The sequence below is a fragment of the Pelobates fuscus genome, chromosome 4, assembly GCF_036172605.1.
Source record: "Pelobates fuscus isolate aPelFus1 chromosome 4, aPelFus1.pri, whole genome shotgun sequence".
Classification (NCBI taxonomy): domain Eukaryota; kingdom Metazoa; phylum Chordata; class Amphibia; order Anura; family Pelobatidae; genus Pelobates; species Pelobates fuscus.
Window position 1 is genome coordinate 355,102,126 of NC_086320.1, and position 15,681 is coordinate 355,117,806.

A 15,681-nucleotide genomic window follows, 5' to 3' on the forward strand; every position below is an offset into this window, starting at 1 on the left:
CTCTTCCTAGCACTTTGTTCAAAGTTCCGAGGTATGGATTGTCCAGTCCCATTTACAGATTTCATCCATATCCATAACATCATTCTTTGGCTGAGCAAGTTTGCATATACCTGTCCAGATTCCAAAACTGTTCCTTTAAAGTAAAAAACTACAGCTTGGGCACTGTTCAAAACACAGGCAGATTTTAATCCATGGTGCAAAAGAAATTGACAATTGTTGTTTGTGTACCACTGGTCTTGTGCAACTAGTTAAAGGGACACTATAGGCACCCAGACCACTTCAGTTCATTGAAGTGGTCTGAGTGCACTGCCCAAGGCCACTTAATCCTGCATTTGTAATTATTGCAGTTTTTGATAAAGTGCATTAATTGCATTTGGAGGGTTAACTCCAGCTCTAGTTTCGATCTACCAGGGACTTCAGAATAGTAGACCGTTTTGGTCATCTGACGCTGGATGTCCTCACACTATGCATAAGGGCATTCAGCGTCTCCCAAAATCCCATAGGAGAGCATTATAAAATGTTTTTTATGCGCATTAGGTGTGTGTGTCCCTTGCTGGCTGGTGGAGGCGAAGCCTGAACTCTTCCCCCTCCTCTCCCCCAGGGATTCCGAAGTTTGAGCCACACATAAAGCGCTTTAAAACCTTTAACGCTCAGTTAGTAGAGGCTACAGTGGGGCCTAAAGTTAAGCAATAAAGTAATAGTGCTGGGCTCAGCACTCGGAAGCCACCTCGAAGAGAACCAAACTGTGGAGGACAGGACAAGGGAGCCTGCAAGAGAACCAGCACGCAAGCAAGGATAGGGAGCAGCACAGGAGGCCCAAAACACGAAGGTCCTCTCGATGCGAGTGCTGCTATGCAATCCAAGATGGCTGCCGCTGTTGACAAGCACAGGAAGCACCAGAGTAAGGTGCGCTGTGGGATTGGGAGCGGCACCAAAATCATAAAATAGACAAATAAGCCCCTACATAAAATCTCCAATTCTGCAATAAAAAAAAAATAATAAAAAATATTGTCTAGTATTTGTGTTTTAATTTTCTTTAATGTTATCTTCATGCATCATGCATATCACTGGATCAGTGTAATATAAAACTAAATAAATTCATCTTTATTTGCAGTGTCTAAAAACTCCAACTTCTCCGAAGTAGCCCTTGCTGGTCTGGCCAGTAAAGAAAATTTTAGCAGCGTCAGTTTGCGGAGCGTGAACCTAACGGAGCAGCACTCCAATAACAGTGCTGTGCCCTATAAGAAGCTTATGTTAATACAGATTAAAGGTACGTTAGAAAAGTCTGTACCATTGTACGCTCTCCCACTCCGCCTCTAACCACACCGCTCATTTCTTAACTCCTCGAGGTCTGTGTTAAAGGTGAACGGTCACTGGCCTGGAATTTCAATATAATGCTCACTACTTTCCTATATTTAACAAATATGTTTTATGCTGTGTTAAAAAACAAACCGTAGAAGTCCACATTTTTGTGTTTACCTAATTTCCCAGAACAGTGTGTATCTATCCGTTATGGTTGTAAGTTATTTCCTTTGTTTCTGAGTCTCCTCCTGTAAAGCAGTAAGTGTCGGTGTGTTTCATTTGTTTACATTTTCTTGTATATAAAACACATTGTGCACTCACAATGCCATGATTTGTATTCCGGGATATATAGATCTCATTTGTTGAGTGTGTTCCTTTTTTTGCCTAAAGAACCAAGTCACTTATGCAATGCAAATGTGTGTTTGTATTTTTTTTTTAAGTATGCTTTTTGATAGCAAATGTATCAATTGAGAGAGCTTTTAACTCTTTCACGTTTAAATTTTGAAACGCCCTCAATGTAAAATGACAAATACTTGATGACATAATAAACAATATAAATGTGTGAAAAGCAAAATCTATAAAAAAAAATAAAAAAAAAAATTTGAATTTACTTTTTCTACATTTTATTATTAATGTTGATTCTAAATTCACTGGCAATTAATAGAAGGACCAATATGAACCTGTATGAGCCAACGCCAGCATAGCCCTGGTTCTCAGTGGGTTAAAGGAGTCTGTTTGGATAAGGACTGATGTGTTGCTTTTTTTTTTTTTTGCTTTTTTTTTTAGGACGGAGGCATGTTCAGTCAAGGCTGGTTGAACCCCGTGCTTCCTCTTTGAACAGTGGGGACTGTTTCCTGTTGATCACCCCTCATTACTGCTTCCTGTGGGTTGGAGAGTTCGCAAACGTCATTGAAAAAGCAAAGGTTATTGTCCTTAAATGTCCTTGTTTTGTGACTCAGACTTTTCAAAGAGTTTGTCATTTTTGGACAGCCCTATACATATCAAATGTGCCATGTCACCTGCTGGGGAAGAGGCCAGGATGTGGCTGATGTATGTCATCCTTTGTACATGCACGCGACAAGTTGTCTGCTTTTAGCAGATCATTTGAAGTCCGGAAATTCCAGTAGAAAGATCCATGCAAAAACAAACTAATTGGTCCAGATAAGCAATAATGTGTATGAAGAAAACAAATTGGCTAACAAATAAAAAATGTAACTGCCTATACTACTCCAACTTTTATCAAGAACACTTTCTTTACGATCACACCCCCTTTACTCCCTGTCATGTCACAGCATGGGGGGATGGGGTGTATATCTTAATTTAATAAAGTGTGGTGTTATTAATGAAAGTTGGGATTGTATAGATGTTACTAGTAATTTTTTTGATTTTTGTAATATTCTTTTACTCGGGGAACCTTTTTTCTTTGATATACTGATTTGGATTCATTGTCATGCCTGACTTGTCTATTTCGAAACCTTACATGGTGGGACGAGTGTCAGGACTAGCAGAATAATCGGTTTACCGAAGCATGCGCACACACATCTATGCGCATGTGCACACAAACAAGGACATTGTCAAGTCGCCTGCACCAGTCTCTAACGTTTAGTAATTGCTCCCTTCAGTTAAGCATTCATTTTTATATGCGGTGTATGGACATTGGCCTAAAACAGAATGCCTCACTGTCCATTTTAATTCTACAGTACATGTTGGTATTCCAACCAGCATGCATAATTACTCCAGTCTACTTACCGCATTTGCTTTTCCAATCGGCATCTCCTCGTAGAGACGCATTGTCATTGCATATCTGTGAGGACCGTTCAGTGTCTCCGTGTAGAGCAACAAGTCTCTGAGCACCAGTGCAATCTAAGCATGACCAAACACTGGGAGTCCCTCTAGTGGCTGTCTGAGTGAAAACCACTAGAAGTGGTCATAGGCAGTTATGTAAACTATGTAAACTCTGCCTTTTCTCAGGAAAGGCAATGCTTACAGTGATCAACCTGCTGGCCCAGGCCAGAGGTAGACACCAGAAACACTACATTAAGCTGAAGTGGGTCTGGAGCCTATAAGGCCCCTTTACATTTTTGCTCACTGGTTGGGGAATTTTGAGCCTTGCTAAAATGTTTGTTCTTTGATAATTTTCAGGATTTTTCCCTATAATATTTTTTACTTCTCCAGAATGATTCCTTTCTCAATAGTACCAATATATATATATTATTTCTTCTTTCTTCAAGGCTTCTGAGCTGGCAACAATAATTCAAACCAAAAGGGAGCTTGGATGCAGGGCATCGTATATACAGACAATTGAAGAAGGAATAAACACACACACGCATGCAGCCAAAGATTTTTGGAAACTCTTGAGTGGACAGACTGAATTTCAAGGTAACTTTTTATTTGGTTGTTTTTATTTTCCCCCAAAAGGAAATGAGTTCAGGGCATGAATAATCCACAAGATTCTTAATGATCCCTTTTTTTCCCCCTGCTCATACCAGAGGCTGGAAGCCCGGAAGAAGATGAGAGATATGAAAATGCAATGATCGAAACCAACTGTATTTATCGCTTAGTCGATGATAAACTTGTCCCTGTTGATGAGTTCTGGGGTAAAATACCCAAATGTTCACTTTTGCAATCCAAGGAGGTAAGTGAAATATCTATACCGCAGTTACTTTATGGAATAAAGGAGAAAAAGAAACCTGCTTTTATTTTTTTTTTATTTTTTATAATGACGTGTGCCATTCTCAAAGAACCTTTCTCACTTGCTTTCTTTCTAGCAAGGATATGGTTGAAAATGTAAATGGTTGAGTGAAAGGAAAGTTTAAAAGAGAGTGTTAAATGATGGGTAGGCCTGGCCAGGTTTATATCTCATCAAAGTTTCTAGTTCTCGACCGGAAATTTAAAAGGTGCAATCCCAATAGGTCTTTAGTGGGTTTCAATATCCTTTAATAAAATAGGTACCGGAATGCAGTGAACTCTCCTGCCACCGTCCAGTATTAAAACTGAAAAATAATCCAGGCCCCTATAGGATATCTGCTGATCAGTCGCAAACTGAGGTTCCCCTACCATATAAGGGCATGCCCCATATTCAGCTGTCCTACTCCTTACCTTAGACATGTTGTATATTTATGTTCTAAGCCAAATCTCCTGTTTATAACCTGCTTTTGATTTCTACCTGGGGTTTTGCAATTAATTTTTATTTCAATAATGCTCAACACTTGTTAATCTTGGTCACAGAGAGTTCTTTTATTATGGCTGTCACTCTGAAAGTCTGCTTGTATATTTTTACACAAAAAATAAATAATAAAAAAACAAAAAAACTGTGAAATAGATATAGTATTGGGTGAAAAGTGAGATTGTGTGAATTATTAACCGTATAATCTATATACACTGAGCATTGATGTTCTTATGTTTGTACAACTCTGGCTTTGTAGGTCTTGGTGTTGGATTTTGGCAGTGAAGTGTATGTGTGGCATGGTAAAGAGGTGACGTTGGCTCAGAGGAAGACCGCATTCCAGCTAGCAAAGCACCTATGGAATGGGGTCTTTGATTATGAATCGTGTGATATTAATCCTTTGGATCCGGGAGAGTGTAATTCTCTAATACCAAGGTAGGTGAAGGGCAGTCCATAAATAAAAAATGGTGTTTTTTTTTGTTTTTTTTATCGATAATGCTGGGGCTTTGGAGTGAACAATGTGTTAATGATGTTGCCATTATTGATTCACACTTTTAGAGCACTTTTAGAGGTCGTAAAATTGCTGCACAATAAAGGCAAGCTGCAGTAGCAAACAGCGCCTGTCACCCCCATACTTTGAAGAAGCTCCTAAAAATAAGAACACTTTAGTCTAGTGCAGGGATAGGCAACCTTCAGCACTCCAAATGTTGTGGACTGCATCCCCCATAAGTTAAATTGATTTAAATGGCAAAGGAGTAAAACTTCCTACTTTGACTTTATGCCCAGTCCTACGTCAAGCACAGAAACGGTGTTATACCTGGAATGACTTGTAGAAATTACTACTGTTATTAGGGGCCTCCTTCCATCCTCCCCTGTGCAACGATCCTTGATGTGTTCTGGTTCTTATATCATTGTCCCTTTAAATCTAAACCACAATTTATTTGTGTACTAGAGACATGTGCAAAGTGTATCTGCTGTATCTTGTAGGTTTCATTTAGTGATTCTGCAATAATACTCCCTTTCCATTATTCAGAAAAGGTTGCGGGCGACCTGACTGGGCAATATTTGGTCGACTGACAGAGCACAATGAAACCATATTATTTAAAGAAAAGTTCCTGGATTGGACCGAAATGAAGAGACCAAATGAGAAGATTATGTGTGAGGAACCGCCAAAACAAAAGGCAAATTCTAAAGCTCCATATGTGGAACACTGGTTTTGTGTTGTGTTTTTTTTTTCTTTACCTGAACAGACATTTTAACCCGTTAAGGACCAAACTTCTGGAATAAAAGGGAATCATGACATGTCACACATGTCATGTGTCCTTTTAAGGGGTTAAACCAATCCACATTATTCATTATCCATTAATGTAGCTGAATTTATGTTAATGTTTTGCGTATTTATTGTTTTTTTTCCTTTTAGTACAATATCTAAGGCCCTATAGCTTTTCAAATTAAATATATTGGCATGCTACAACATATCAAAGTATGTTGGTGTTCTCATAGCTTTCTATAGGCAGCAGTTGGTCTGTCTAAATGTTTAGTGTACAGAAATGAAAGCTCCCTGGGCACTAAAAGGGTTAAACCCAAAAGCAGCTTTTTATTGAAACACAGGCAATGGTTTGGCCCCAGTCAAAGCCTTTCTCAATAACCGTGTATTTATACATCGTCGGTACCTTAATTAATTAAACAAATACAAGTATCTACAAGTCTTAGAAATACTGTTGCCGTTTGCGTCTGAGATTTCCCCACTTCCAGATCAAAACTACGATCTTTCAGCCAGGGCACAAAAGCAGCAGCACATGCGTGCGATCCGAAATATACAAAATAAACCCGCTTATAAACAATAATTTCACTGTGAGGTATGGGGTATGTATACACCAAAGTCTGTGAGGCACCATTGGAATATCCCTATGCTTAGTGAATGCAGTCCTATTTGTTGGGAATTGTCTACATGTTAGATCATTGGCATCCGCCTGATAAGCACTGGGTAAATGTGTGGTTTTTTTTGTATCTTCAAAAGAGCTGGTAGGAGAGCAAGCTCAGCATTATTCAGACCTTTAGTTCAAAAGATACGTGTGTGTGTGTGTGTGTGTGTCTGTTCCACAACAGTATATCAAACATTTAATTTGTTACATTTTCATGTAATATTAAAATAGAATGTTGCAAAGTTACCTTCCTTGTGCTTTATGACTAAATCTCTATTGTTTACAGCAGGAAGAAACAAAATCCGACTTCAAACCCTATGACATCATGCGGATGGTCCCAGTTCCCCAGCTTACTGTAGGCTCGGTCCTTGACGGGTTAAATGTTGCTCGTGGTTATGGGATGATTGAAGGGGAGGATAGCAGGCAGTACGAGATAACCACCAGCTCTGTGGACGTGTGGCACATACTGGAGTTTGATTATAGCAGGCTGCCAAAGCAGAGCATTGGTCAGTTCCATGAGGGAGATGCGTATGTGGTGAAATGGAAGTATATGGTGAGCACGACAGGTAAGTGGCTATAGTTTGTAGTCGTTTACAAAATGTCTGCCATCATAAAAAGCAAGTCTTAGAACAAAGACTTGTTTTCAGAACTGTTACTATTGACGACAAAGCAGTTTTTTGGTTTTTTTTTCATTAATGAAGAGAGAGAAAAAAACACGGTCAAATTAGGTCAAAATGACATTTGGAACTTCAGTAGTTGCTCACAGTTTCCCGTGATTTTCAGCCATCGTTGGAAGCACAGTATACAAGACATGGGGAGGAGGGGGAACCATTATCATGATTTCTGCTATCCTCTATTGGCTATGTATGAGGCGTTTTATCCTAGATGCCCTAAAAGACAAGCCCCTGCTTATTGTACTCTCTTTTAGAACTCTCGTTGGATGACCGCATTAATAGAAGGGGTTAAATCTATTTAAAGTTGTTTTTGTTTCCAACAAGTATCTATAGGTTTGTTTTTGAAGAGGGCACGGTTTATTGGGTAAATTATTGATTAAACGGGATTAAGTGGGTAGAGCCCTTACCATCTTTAAGCTTCACCAGCCGCCACTGACTGAATTGAAAACTATAAAAAGCAAAATATAGACAAAAAGCACTGATTTGGAGAAATTTGCCAACTTTGCTTGGCTGTTTAAGCCACATTTTTGCTGACTTTTTGCCCCGCCCCGCTCCACCTCCTGCACAATTTCAGCCAATCCAATGTTTTCCCCTTGGGTGGGGGGAGAGGGGAGGATATAAGCCACCTAAATATAATGAAATATATAAAATATATATAAAAAAAATATAATAAAGAAAAATAATGGGGTCAGGAGTACATGTTTGTGTTTCTGACCCAATAGTGTTCCTTTAACAATATTTCCATATTTTGTTTATGGCCTAAAGCAAGCAGGTCAAACTGACATATTTGCGGCCTACCTGCCCTGGGGCCACTTTGTGTTGTGGCTGCAACCAGCCGCAAGACCGGAAGGATATTTTCCTGTCTGATTCTTGACTTTCCTCCCACGGCTGATCACATGCTCCCGCAGGCCAGGAACTGCGGTACAGGTGGCTCATCTTAAGGTAGGGGAAGAGGGGCTTGGGGGACCTTCCTGTGAAGTGTGTTAAATTGGGGAGGGGGGCATCGTATTAATTTGAGGGGGTGAAGAATATGGTGAGCACGACAGGTAAGTGGCTATAGTTTGTAGAAGTTTACAAAATGTGTCTGCCATCATAAAAAGCAAGTCTTAGAACAAAGACTTGTTTTCAGAACTGTTACTATTGACGACAAAGCGTTTTTTTTTGTTTTTTTTGAATGGAGGGGGCCTTGTATTAATTTGGGGGAGGGGGGCATTGTATTAATTTGGGGGAGGGGGGCATTGTATTAATTTGGGGGAGGGGGGCATTGTATTAATTTGGGGGAGGGGGGCATTGTATTAATTTGGGGGAGGGGGGCATTGTATTAATTTGGGGGAGGGGGGCATTGTATTAATTTGGGGGAGGGGGCATTGTATTTATTTGAGGGAGGGGGCATTGTATTTGAGGGAGGGGGTGACATTGTATTTGAGGGAGGGGGTGACATTGTATTTGAGGGAGGGGGTGACATTGTATTTGAGGGAGGGGACAGTGTATTAATTGGTGGGAGGGGGAGGGGACAGTGTATTAATTGGTGGGAGGGGGTGGGGACAGTGTATTAATTGGTGGGAGGGGGAGGGGACAGTGTATTAATTAAAGGGAGGGGGAGGGGACAGTGTATTAATTGGTGGGAGGGGGAGGGTACAGTGTATTAATTGGTGGGAGGGGACAGTGTATTAATTGGTGGGAGGGGACAGTGTATTGGTGGGAGGGGGAGGGGACAGTGTATTAATTGGGAGGGGGAGGGGACAGTGTATTAATTGGGAGGGGGAGGGGACAGTGTATTAATTGGGAGGGGGAGGGGACAGTGTATTAATTGGGAGGGGGAGGGGACAGTGTATTAATTGGGAGGGGGAGGGGACAGTGTATTAATTGGGAGGGGGAGGGGACAGTGTATTAATTGGTGGGAGGGGACAGTGTATTGGTGGGAGGGGACAGTGTATTAATTGGTGGGAGGGGACAGTGTATTAATTGGTGGGAGGGGACAGTGTATTAATTGGTGGGAGGGGACAGTGTATTGGTGGGAGGGGACAGTGTATTAATTGGTGGGAGGGGACAGTGTATTAATTGGTGGGAGGGGACAGTGTATTGGTGGGAGGGGACAGTGTATTGGTGGGAGGGGACAGTGTATTGGTGGGAGGAGACAGTGTATTGGTGGGAGGGGACAGTGTATTGGTGGGAGGGGACAGTGTATTGGTGGGAGGGGACAGTGTATTGGTGGGAGGGGACAGTGTATTAATTGGTGGGAGGGGACAGTGTATTAATTGGTGGGAGGGGACAGTGTATTAATTGGTGGGAGGGGACAGTGTATTAATTGGTGGGAGGGGACAGTGTATTAATTGGTGGGAGGGGACAGTGTATTAATTGGTGGGAGGGGACAGTGTATTAATTGGTGGGAGGGGACAGTGTATTAATTGGTGGGAGGGGACAGTGCATTAATTGGTGGGAGGGGACAGTGCATTAATTGGTGGGAGGGGACAGTGCATTAATTGGTGGGAGGGGACAGTGCATTAATTGGTGGGAGGGGACAGTGCATTAATTGGTGGGAGGGGACAGTGCATTAATTGGTGGGAGGGGACAGTGCATTAATTGGTGGGAGGGGACAGTGTATTAATTGGTGGGAGGGGGAGGGGACAGTGTATTGATGAGGGGGAGGGGACAGTGTATTGATGAGGGGGAGGGGACAGTGTATTTGATTGGTGGGAGGGGACAGTATTAGATTGGTGGGAGGGGGAGGGGACAGTATTAGATTGGTGGGAGGGGGAGGGGACAGTATTAGATTGGTGGGAGGGGGAGGGGACAGTATTAGATTGGTGGGAGGGGGAGGGGACAGTGTATTAGATTGGGTGTGCATGGAGGTGCTCAACGCTCCCCACGGAGATGCTGATTGGCCGCGCAGCTTTTTGCCACACATGCACACTAGCCTTCCAATGCTTTCCTCTGGGAAAGCATTGGATTGGCTGAGATCATAAAGTTTGATCTCAGCCAAAGTGAAGAACACACTCATAGGACTTCAACACAACAAGATAACGTCATTTGTTTTTTTTTACAGCTGTGCAACAGCATACATTCACCATTTCAGTCATGTGTTTTTTTTGTTTACTTTGAAGCCCTAAGAGTGTGAGGACATCCAGTGTCAGTCAGGCAACTTTTTTTATATATATATACTGAAATAAACCTACGTTTCTATGTAAACTGAAGTTTTTGTTTTTTTGCGGACCACATAAGCGTAAACCTTGTTTATTTGGCCCGTGTTAACCGTTGAGTTTGACATGCTTGGTCTAAAGAGTCTTTAACAGTCAGCGTCCATGTATAAATTCCTAAACTTGAAATCTTGAATAACGACAAAGGTGGAGAATTCTTCCAGGTACACACTTTTTCACAGTTTCTCCAACTTATTTAATCACTAAACAAGATCACAATAAGTACGCACATCATTAAATGCATTTAGATCACTGATGCACGGAATTCTTTTAATCCTTTAGTTGAATGAGCAATGTATGTATTTAGAGCATTTATTGTATCGGACATCATACTTTTCCGACAAATCTGGACTTTTTTTTTATTTATTTTTTAAAAACCATGAGAAATAAGGGTTGTTATGTATAAAAGTTGTTCTCCAGCCAACAAGCAAGAGACGAGACTTCATAAGTGTAAATCCACACTAATAGTTACTGGAAACATGTGTTTGATATATTTATAAAATCCATATTGTTGGCTAGCAGTGTCCTTTCCACTAAACTGGAAAGTATATAATACGGATCTATCTATCACACGTGATGATAAGCAGACAACTGGCACACATAATGGGGGTTTGTACGGAGAGAAGCATTAGGCCAGCAGCCCACATTCCTCCGGTCTATTGTGTTACAAGAGCAGATTTATAATTCTAAATGTGGAGTATCTCCTTTTACTGTTGCATTTTGATTGATGGAAAGAGTGAGGCATCTTAAACATACCCTCTAGACACCATAACCACTATAGCTTATTGAAGTGCTCACCTTTGAGTAACTTTCCAAACTAGAAGAATGTCCTGAAAGTGGACCTCATAACGGTTGTAATTCTTTCTGATGTAAATGCATGTTTTAATATATTATTTATTTTTTTCTCGATAGTTGGACAGCGACAAAAGACAGAGCATGTACGAGTAGCAGGAAAAGAGAAGTGCGCATACTTTTTCTGGCAGGGACGCCATTCGACTGTAAGTGAAAAGGGAACATCCGCCCTTATGACCATCGAACTCGATGAAGAAAGAGGTGCCCAGGCAAGTCTGTAGTCTTTGTTCTCTGCCGCAGATCATTTTGTGTTGATTATCTTGTTTACCTTTGTATGATATTGTTTTTATACAATTTCGCAACATGGAACGCACAGCAATTACTCCTAATGTATTGTTCTTGCATGATTCTTACACAAAGCGTGGCCAAAAAAGGCCGTTATTGAGTAATATAGTGACATGAAAACCAATACTATTGCACTGCTTAATTAAACTTTTTATGCTTAATGTCTTAAAAAAAAAAACAGATTTTGCTTTATTAAAATTTGTCATGCTATGGATCCTTCTACATAACTGCTCACTTGTAGAGTACACATTAACCTACTTTTTACTCCCATAGAAAGTCTCTTTGGCGCCACCTCCCCTCTGTATTGGAAGTGCACCTTTTACTCCGTGCATGCTGTAGATATGCACCCTTGGCATGAGTAGAAAGATTTAATGTGGAATAAGTTTTTAATTTGTTTTTCTAATTCCAGGTCCAAGTACTTCAGGGAAAAGAGCCTCCATGTTTCTTACAGTGTTTCCAAGGAGGAATGATTGTCCATTCTGGGAGAAGAGAAGAGGAGGAGGAAAATACACAAAGCAAGTTGTGCTGAATAGTTTGAGCTGTTGTATTTCACTTCCTGACCCGTTAAGAATCCCCATGGTTTTACCCCTTGCATTGCAATCTGAATCTCACTATAAAAGTGTGCTGCCTTCTCTTACCTATTCCTAAATCCTACCATGCATCAAATATCGCAAACACCTCACAGGCCTGGAACACTAATCTACTAAGGTGTGAAAGAGAATTTAAAAGCATTCTCTCTGGAATGTATTCAATACAGTGGGGATTGCAGATACACTAGCAAGAATTCTGTAATTTATTTTTATTTTCTAACATTTAAGAATTTTATTTATTTATTTATTTTGAGTTGACCCAACTGTGTTTAGTAAAATAAATGAGTCTGAATGTGTGTGTGTTTTTAGTGCATCTTCTCCCTCTGATTACACCTTTTATTCCCCCTACAGGTGACTGGAGGCTGTACTGTGTGCGGGGAGAGGTTCCTGTGGAAGGGAATCTGATCGAAGTTGCCTGCCACTGCAGCAGCCTGCGCTCCCGGACCTCGATGATCTTACTCAATGTTAATAAAGCACTAATCTACCTTTGGTATGGTTGCAAAGCACAGAGTCACACGAAGGATGTAGGGCGGTCCGCAGCCAACAGAATCAAAGATGGGTGAGTACAGAAATGAAATGTTGCTGCTGAATGTCAGCACTATCATATCTTGTTACCCCCTAATACTAGCATGAATGATGAGGGATGAATATCTCCAAATACCCTTCCTCTGTGAAGGTGGCGGCGGTTACCCTAGTCCTGTTCTTGGGCCAGTCCCTGGGAGATGATCTAATTGTGGTTAGAATCCAAACGGTTTAGCAGCATGTTATTCTGCATTGAACCCCTGATGCTAAATATTAGCAGTAATCCTGTCTTACTATTTCGTACTGTTCTGATAATCTGTATTCATTACTTTGCTGAACACGAGCACACCGCAAAGTGCAGGCAAATATCCCAGCAGTATACACAGCACTTATTTACATATTTTGTCTACATACCGTGTCTTTCAAACCCCGTCAATCTGCCAGAATATCACATTTTAAAAATGAATTTGACCAGGTGATACTTTGTCAGATAACCCTGATGTGCCATATGGGGCATTGGCATACTCTGATAATATAGCTGGATGCCAATCTGCAGACTCAGCTGTTGTATCCATAGGAATCAAAAGATAAATTACAAATATAGTTGGTCCCAAGAGTATGCGTTTTAGAAGCCCCTGTAAAGTCCCACTCGCAGGGATTCACTCATAACGAGTTTTAGCTGCTAAACAAAGTTGTCATTAGTTTCTCACTATTTTGTGACTTTGAAAGCATAAATTTTTAAATTAGGATAATAATCGTTTCCAAAAAGGCTGTCTTACTGCATATTTCACTATCTATATTTATCATATTATTTATCTTATTTGCAATGCAGATGTCCCCTTGAAGCCGGTTTACACAGCAGTAGCAAGGTTACGATCAACGAATGCGATGAGGGTTCTGAACCACTAGGATTCTGGGAGGCTCTTGGAAGGCGAGATCGTAAAGCTTATGACTGTATGATGCAAGGTAACTTCTTATATACGTCCTGTGTGAATTAAAATGCTAATCCTGCTTACCAAGCCGATACGATTTGTCACAAGTGTCCTACAAAATATTAACAAACCTATTTGAATTTAAAGGAACTTTATAATGCTAGGAATTCAAATATGTATTGCCAACGCTGTAGTGTCCCTGCCCCTAGTGGTATTAAATCCCCCAAACACACATATACAACTTTTTGTAGCAAAGACGTTACCTTGGTGCTGCTTAGCTCTCCTCTAAAAAGGGGGGGTTGTTTTTATTTATTTTTTCTTCCCCTGCCGATTTACCTCTACCCTCTGTACATATAGAAACAGCTTTACACTTTTTAATTGGTAAAAGGCTAAGCTGGGAATTGGACTTGCAATCCACCTGTCAATTCTTCAGAATTTAGTTTTATTGACTTTTAACTGAAAGTAGTGGGATTGCAGGTCCTCACCCCTCTCCACCCCCCCCGCCCCCCTTTCTAAATGTGCAAGGATGTATAACATGCCTTGAGTATACTCAAACTTGAGATTGGGGTACAGATTACTTAATGTGCTATGATTTTGATATTTTTTTAAAATTTTACTTTTTTCCTTGTTTAAAAAAATTAAAATAAGTTGCAACATCTGTCTCCTAAGATTAATGAATGACTATACCATATGATAATGTGGGAAACTATTTTAAAGATTTTTCTCATATAAACTGCAAGCTGTTTTTTCTGTTTTTATCAGATCCTGGGAAGTTTAACTTTACTCCACGGCTGTTTAGTCTAAGTAGTTCGTCTGGAGAGTTCACAGCTTCTGAATTCATGTATCCTTCAAGAGATCCCACTGTAGTTAATTCCATGCCCTTCCTGCAAGAGGATCTTTATACAGCATCTCAGCCAGGTACACCTTTTGTGCATTTAAATATGAAAATATCCGTTCTTCAGATAAAACATACCACGGTCTACTTGTCTGAAGCTTGATGATTGCTCGAATTGCTGTAGTGGATAGAAGCTCTACTCTCCCCTAAAGCCAGCTCTATTGAATCATATGCTAGATATTTATCAAAGGGAGATGCATTTACTGTAGTCCTGCAGCCACGTTTGTAGTTTATACATCCCTTTTATGAACACTAATAGAAAATAGATCAAGCTAGAAATAAGAGTTGCTAATTGTTTTATATATTTTAATTTCCTTTTCACGTTTTTATTTTTCACGTCTTTCCTCCTTTTTCTTGATTTTTGTGTCTTTTCCAACTCAACCTCCACGTACAATTGCAAGATAGGTTTGTACATCTTTTGCTCAGCAACCATTTTCTCCACTCTTTCCCCTTGCAGTCAGATGTTTATTTCCCTCAGCCATGCTCCTATCACGATCCTACGGTCTTTCTCTTTAACTACGCCCCTGTTCTTCTTTCCTAGCCATAGTTACATCTTCTTTAGGGAGCCGGGGTGGTAAGGTAGTTTAGCAAGTGGCAATATCACGCAGGATGTGGGCTTGGGACAACATGAATTGCAATTGACTTAAAGAACCCTGGCCCCTAGTAAAGTGAGGCGGCAAACGTCTGCTTCCTGTTCCCTTCCGATTGTTTCTTGAAGTGTTCATCGGTAATCTACGCAACTCTCATTAGCGATATAGTGCTGCTGCAATCAATGTATAAAGCAAAGTGTGCATGTATAGAATATAATTTGTAACCCTGTATCACTGTTATAGCTACTCTTAAAACGCGTGGCCAAACTATGTTCTGGAAGCCAAGTCTGAATCTTCATGAAGGCCTGTGAGGTCTAATTTTTGCAGAATTTTCCGACAGCAGTTAGCGTGTCTGTGTGGAACCCTGGCAGTCTGAAATAACAGCAGCTTGGGAGCTTTGACATAGCTTCCAATAAGTAAACACCGGATTTACTACCCAATTTATTACGCTTTGATATATTTTGTGCCTATAACCAAATGAAGGAGACTAAATGTCTGACTAGTGTGTTCATTATTTTAGTACTCGACCCTCTTAATTTATAGCTTTAACGTTTTAACAAACATTTTTATGTGCATTTTCCATTACACACAATGTGTACATGTGTAGAATGTGCAAAAAAAGTGTTATGCAATTTTCTATGCATCTGGAGCTCATATGTTCTGTGCATTTCTAAGACAACTGATTTAATCACACCAAGTTTTTAGTTTTTTTTTTTTTTTTTTTTTTTTTTTAGGGGTTTGGGTTTTTTTT

General features: G+C 40.4%; 1 protein-coding gene across 1 annotated transcript in view; it reads left to right on the forward strand.

The window, feature by feature from the left end:
- SVIL (supervillin) overlaps positions 1-15,681 on the forward strand; it is a 107,254-nt gene that overhangs the window by 85,378 nt on the left and 6,195 nt on the right. The window contains exons 26-37 of the mRNA XM_063452600.1: positions 1,115-1,270; positions 2,089-2,225; positions 3,534-3,681; positions 3,792-3,937; positions 4,728-4,903; positions 5,502-5,649; positions 6,683-6,959; positions 11,177-11,325; positions 11,811-11,916; positions 12,343-12,550; positions 13,346-13,479; positions 14,208-14,363. Coding sequence (XP_063308670.1) covers positions 1,115-1,270; positions 2,089-2,225; positions 3,534-3,681; positions 3,792-3,937; positions 4,728-4,903; positions 5,502-5,649; positions 6,683-6,959; positions 11,177-11,325; positions 11,811-11,916; positions 12,343-12,550; positions 13,346-13,479; positions 14,208-14,363 — 1,941 coding nt within the window. The remainder of the gene's footprint in view (positions 1-1,114; positions 1,271-2,088; positions 2,226-3,533; positions 3,682-3,791; positions 3,938-4,727; positions 4,904-5,501; positions 5,650-6,682; positions 6,960-11,176; positions 11,326-11,810; positions 11,917-12,342; positions 12,551-13,345; positions 13,480-14,207; positions 14,364-15,681) is intronic.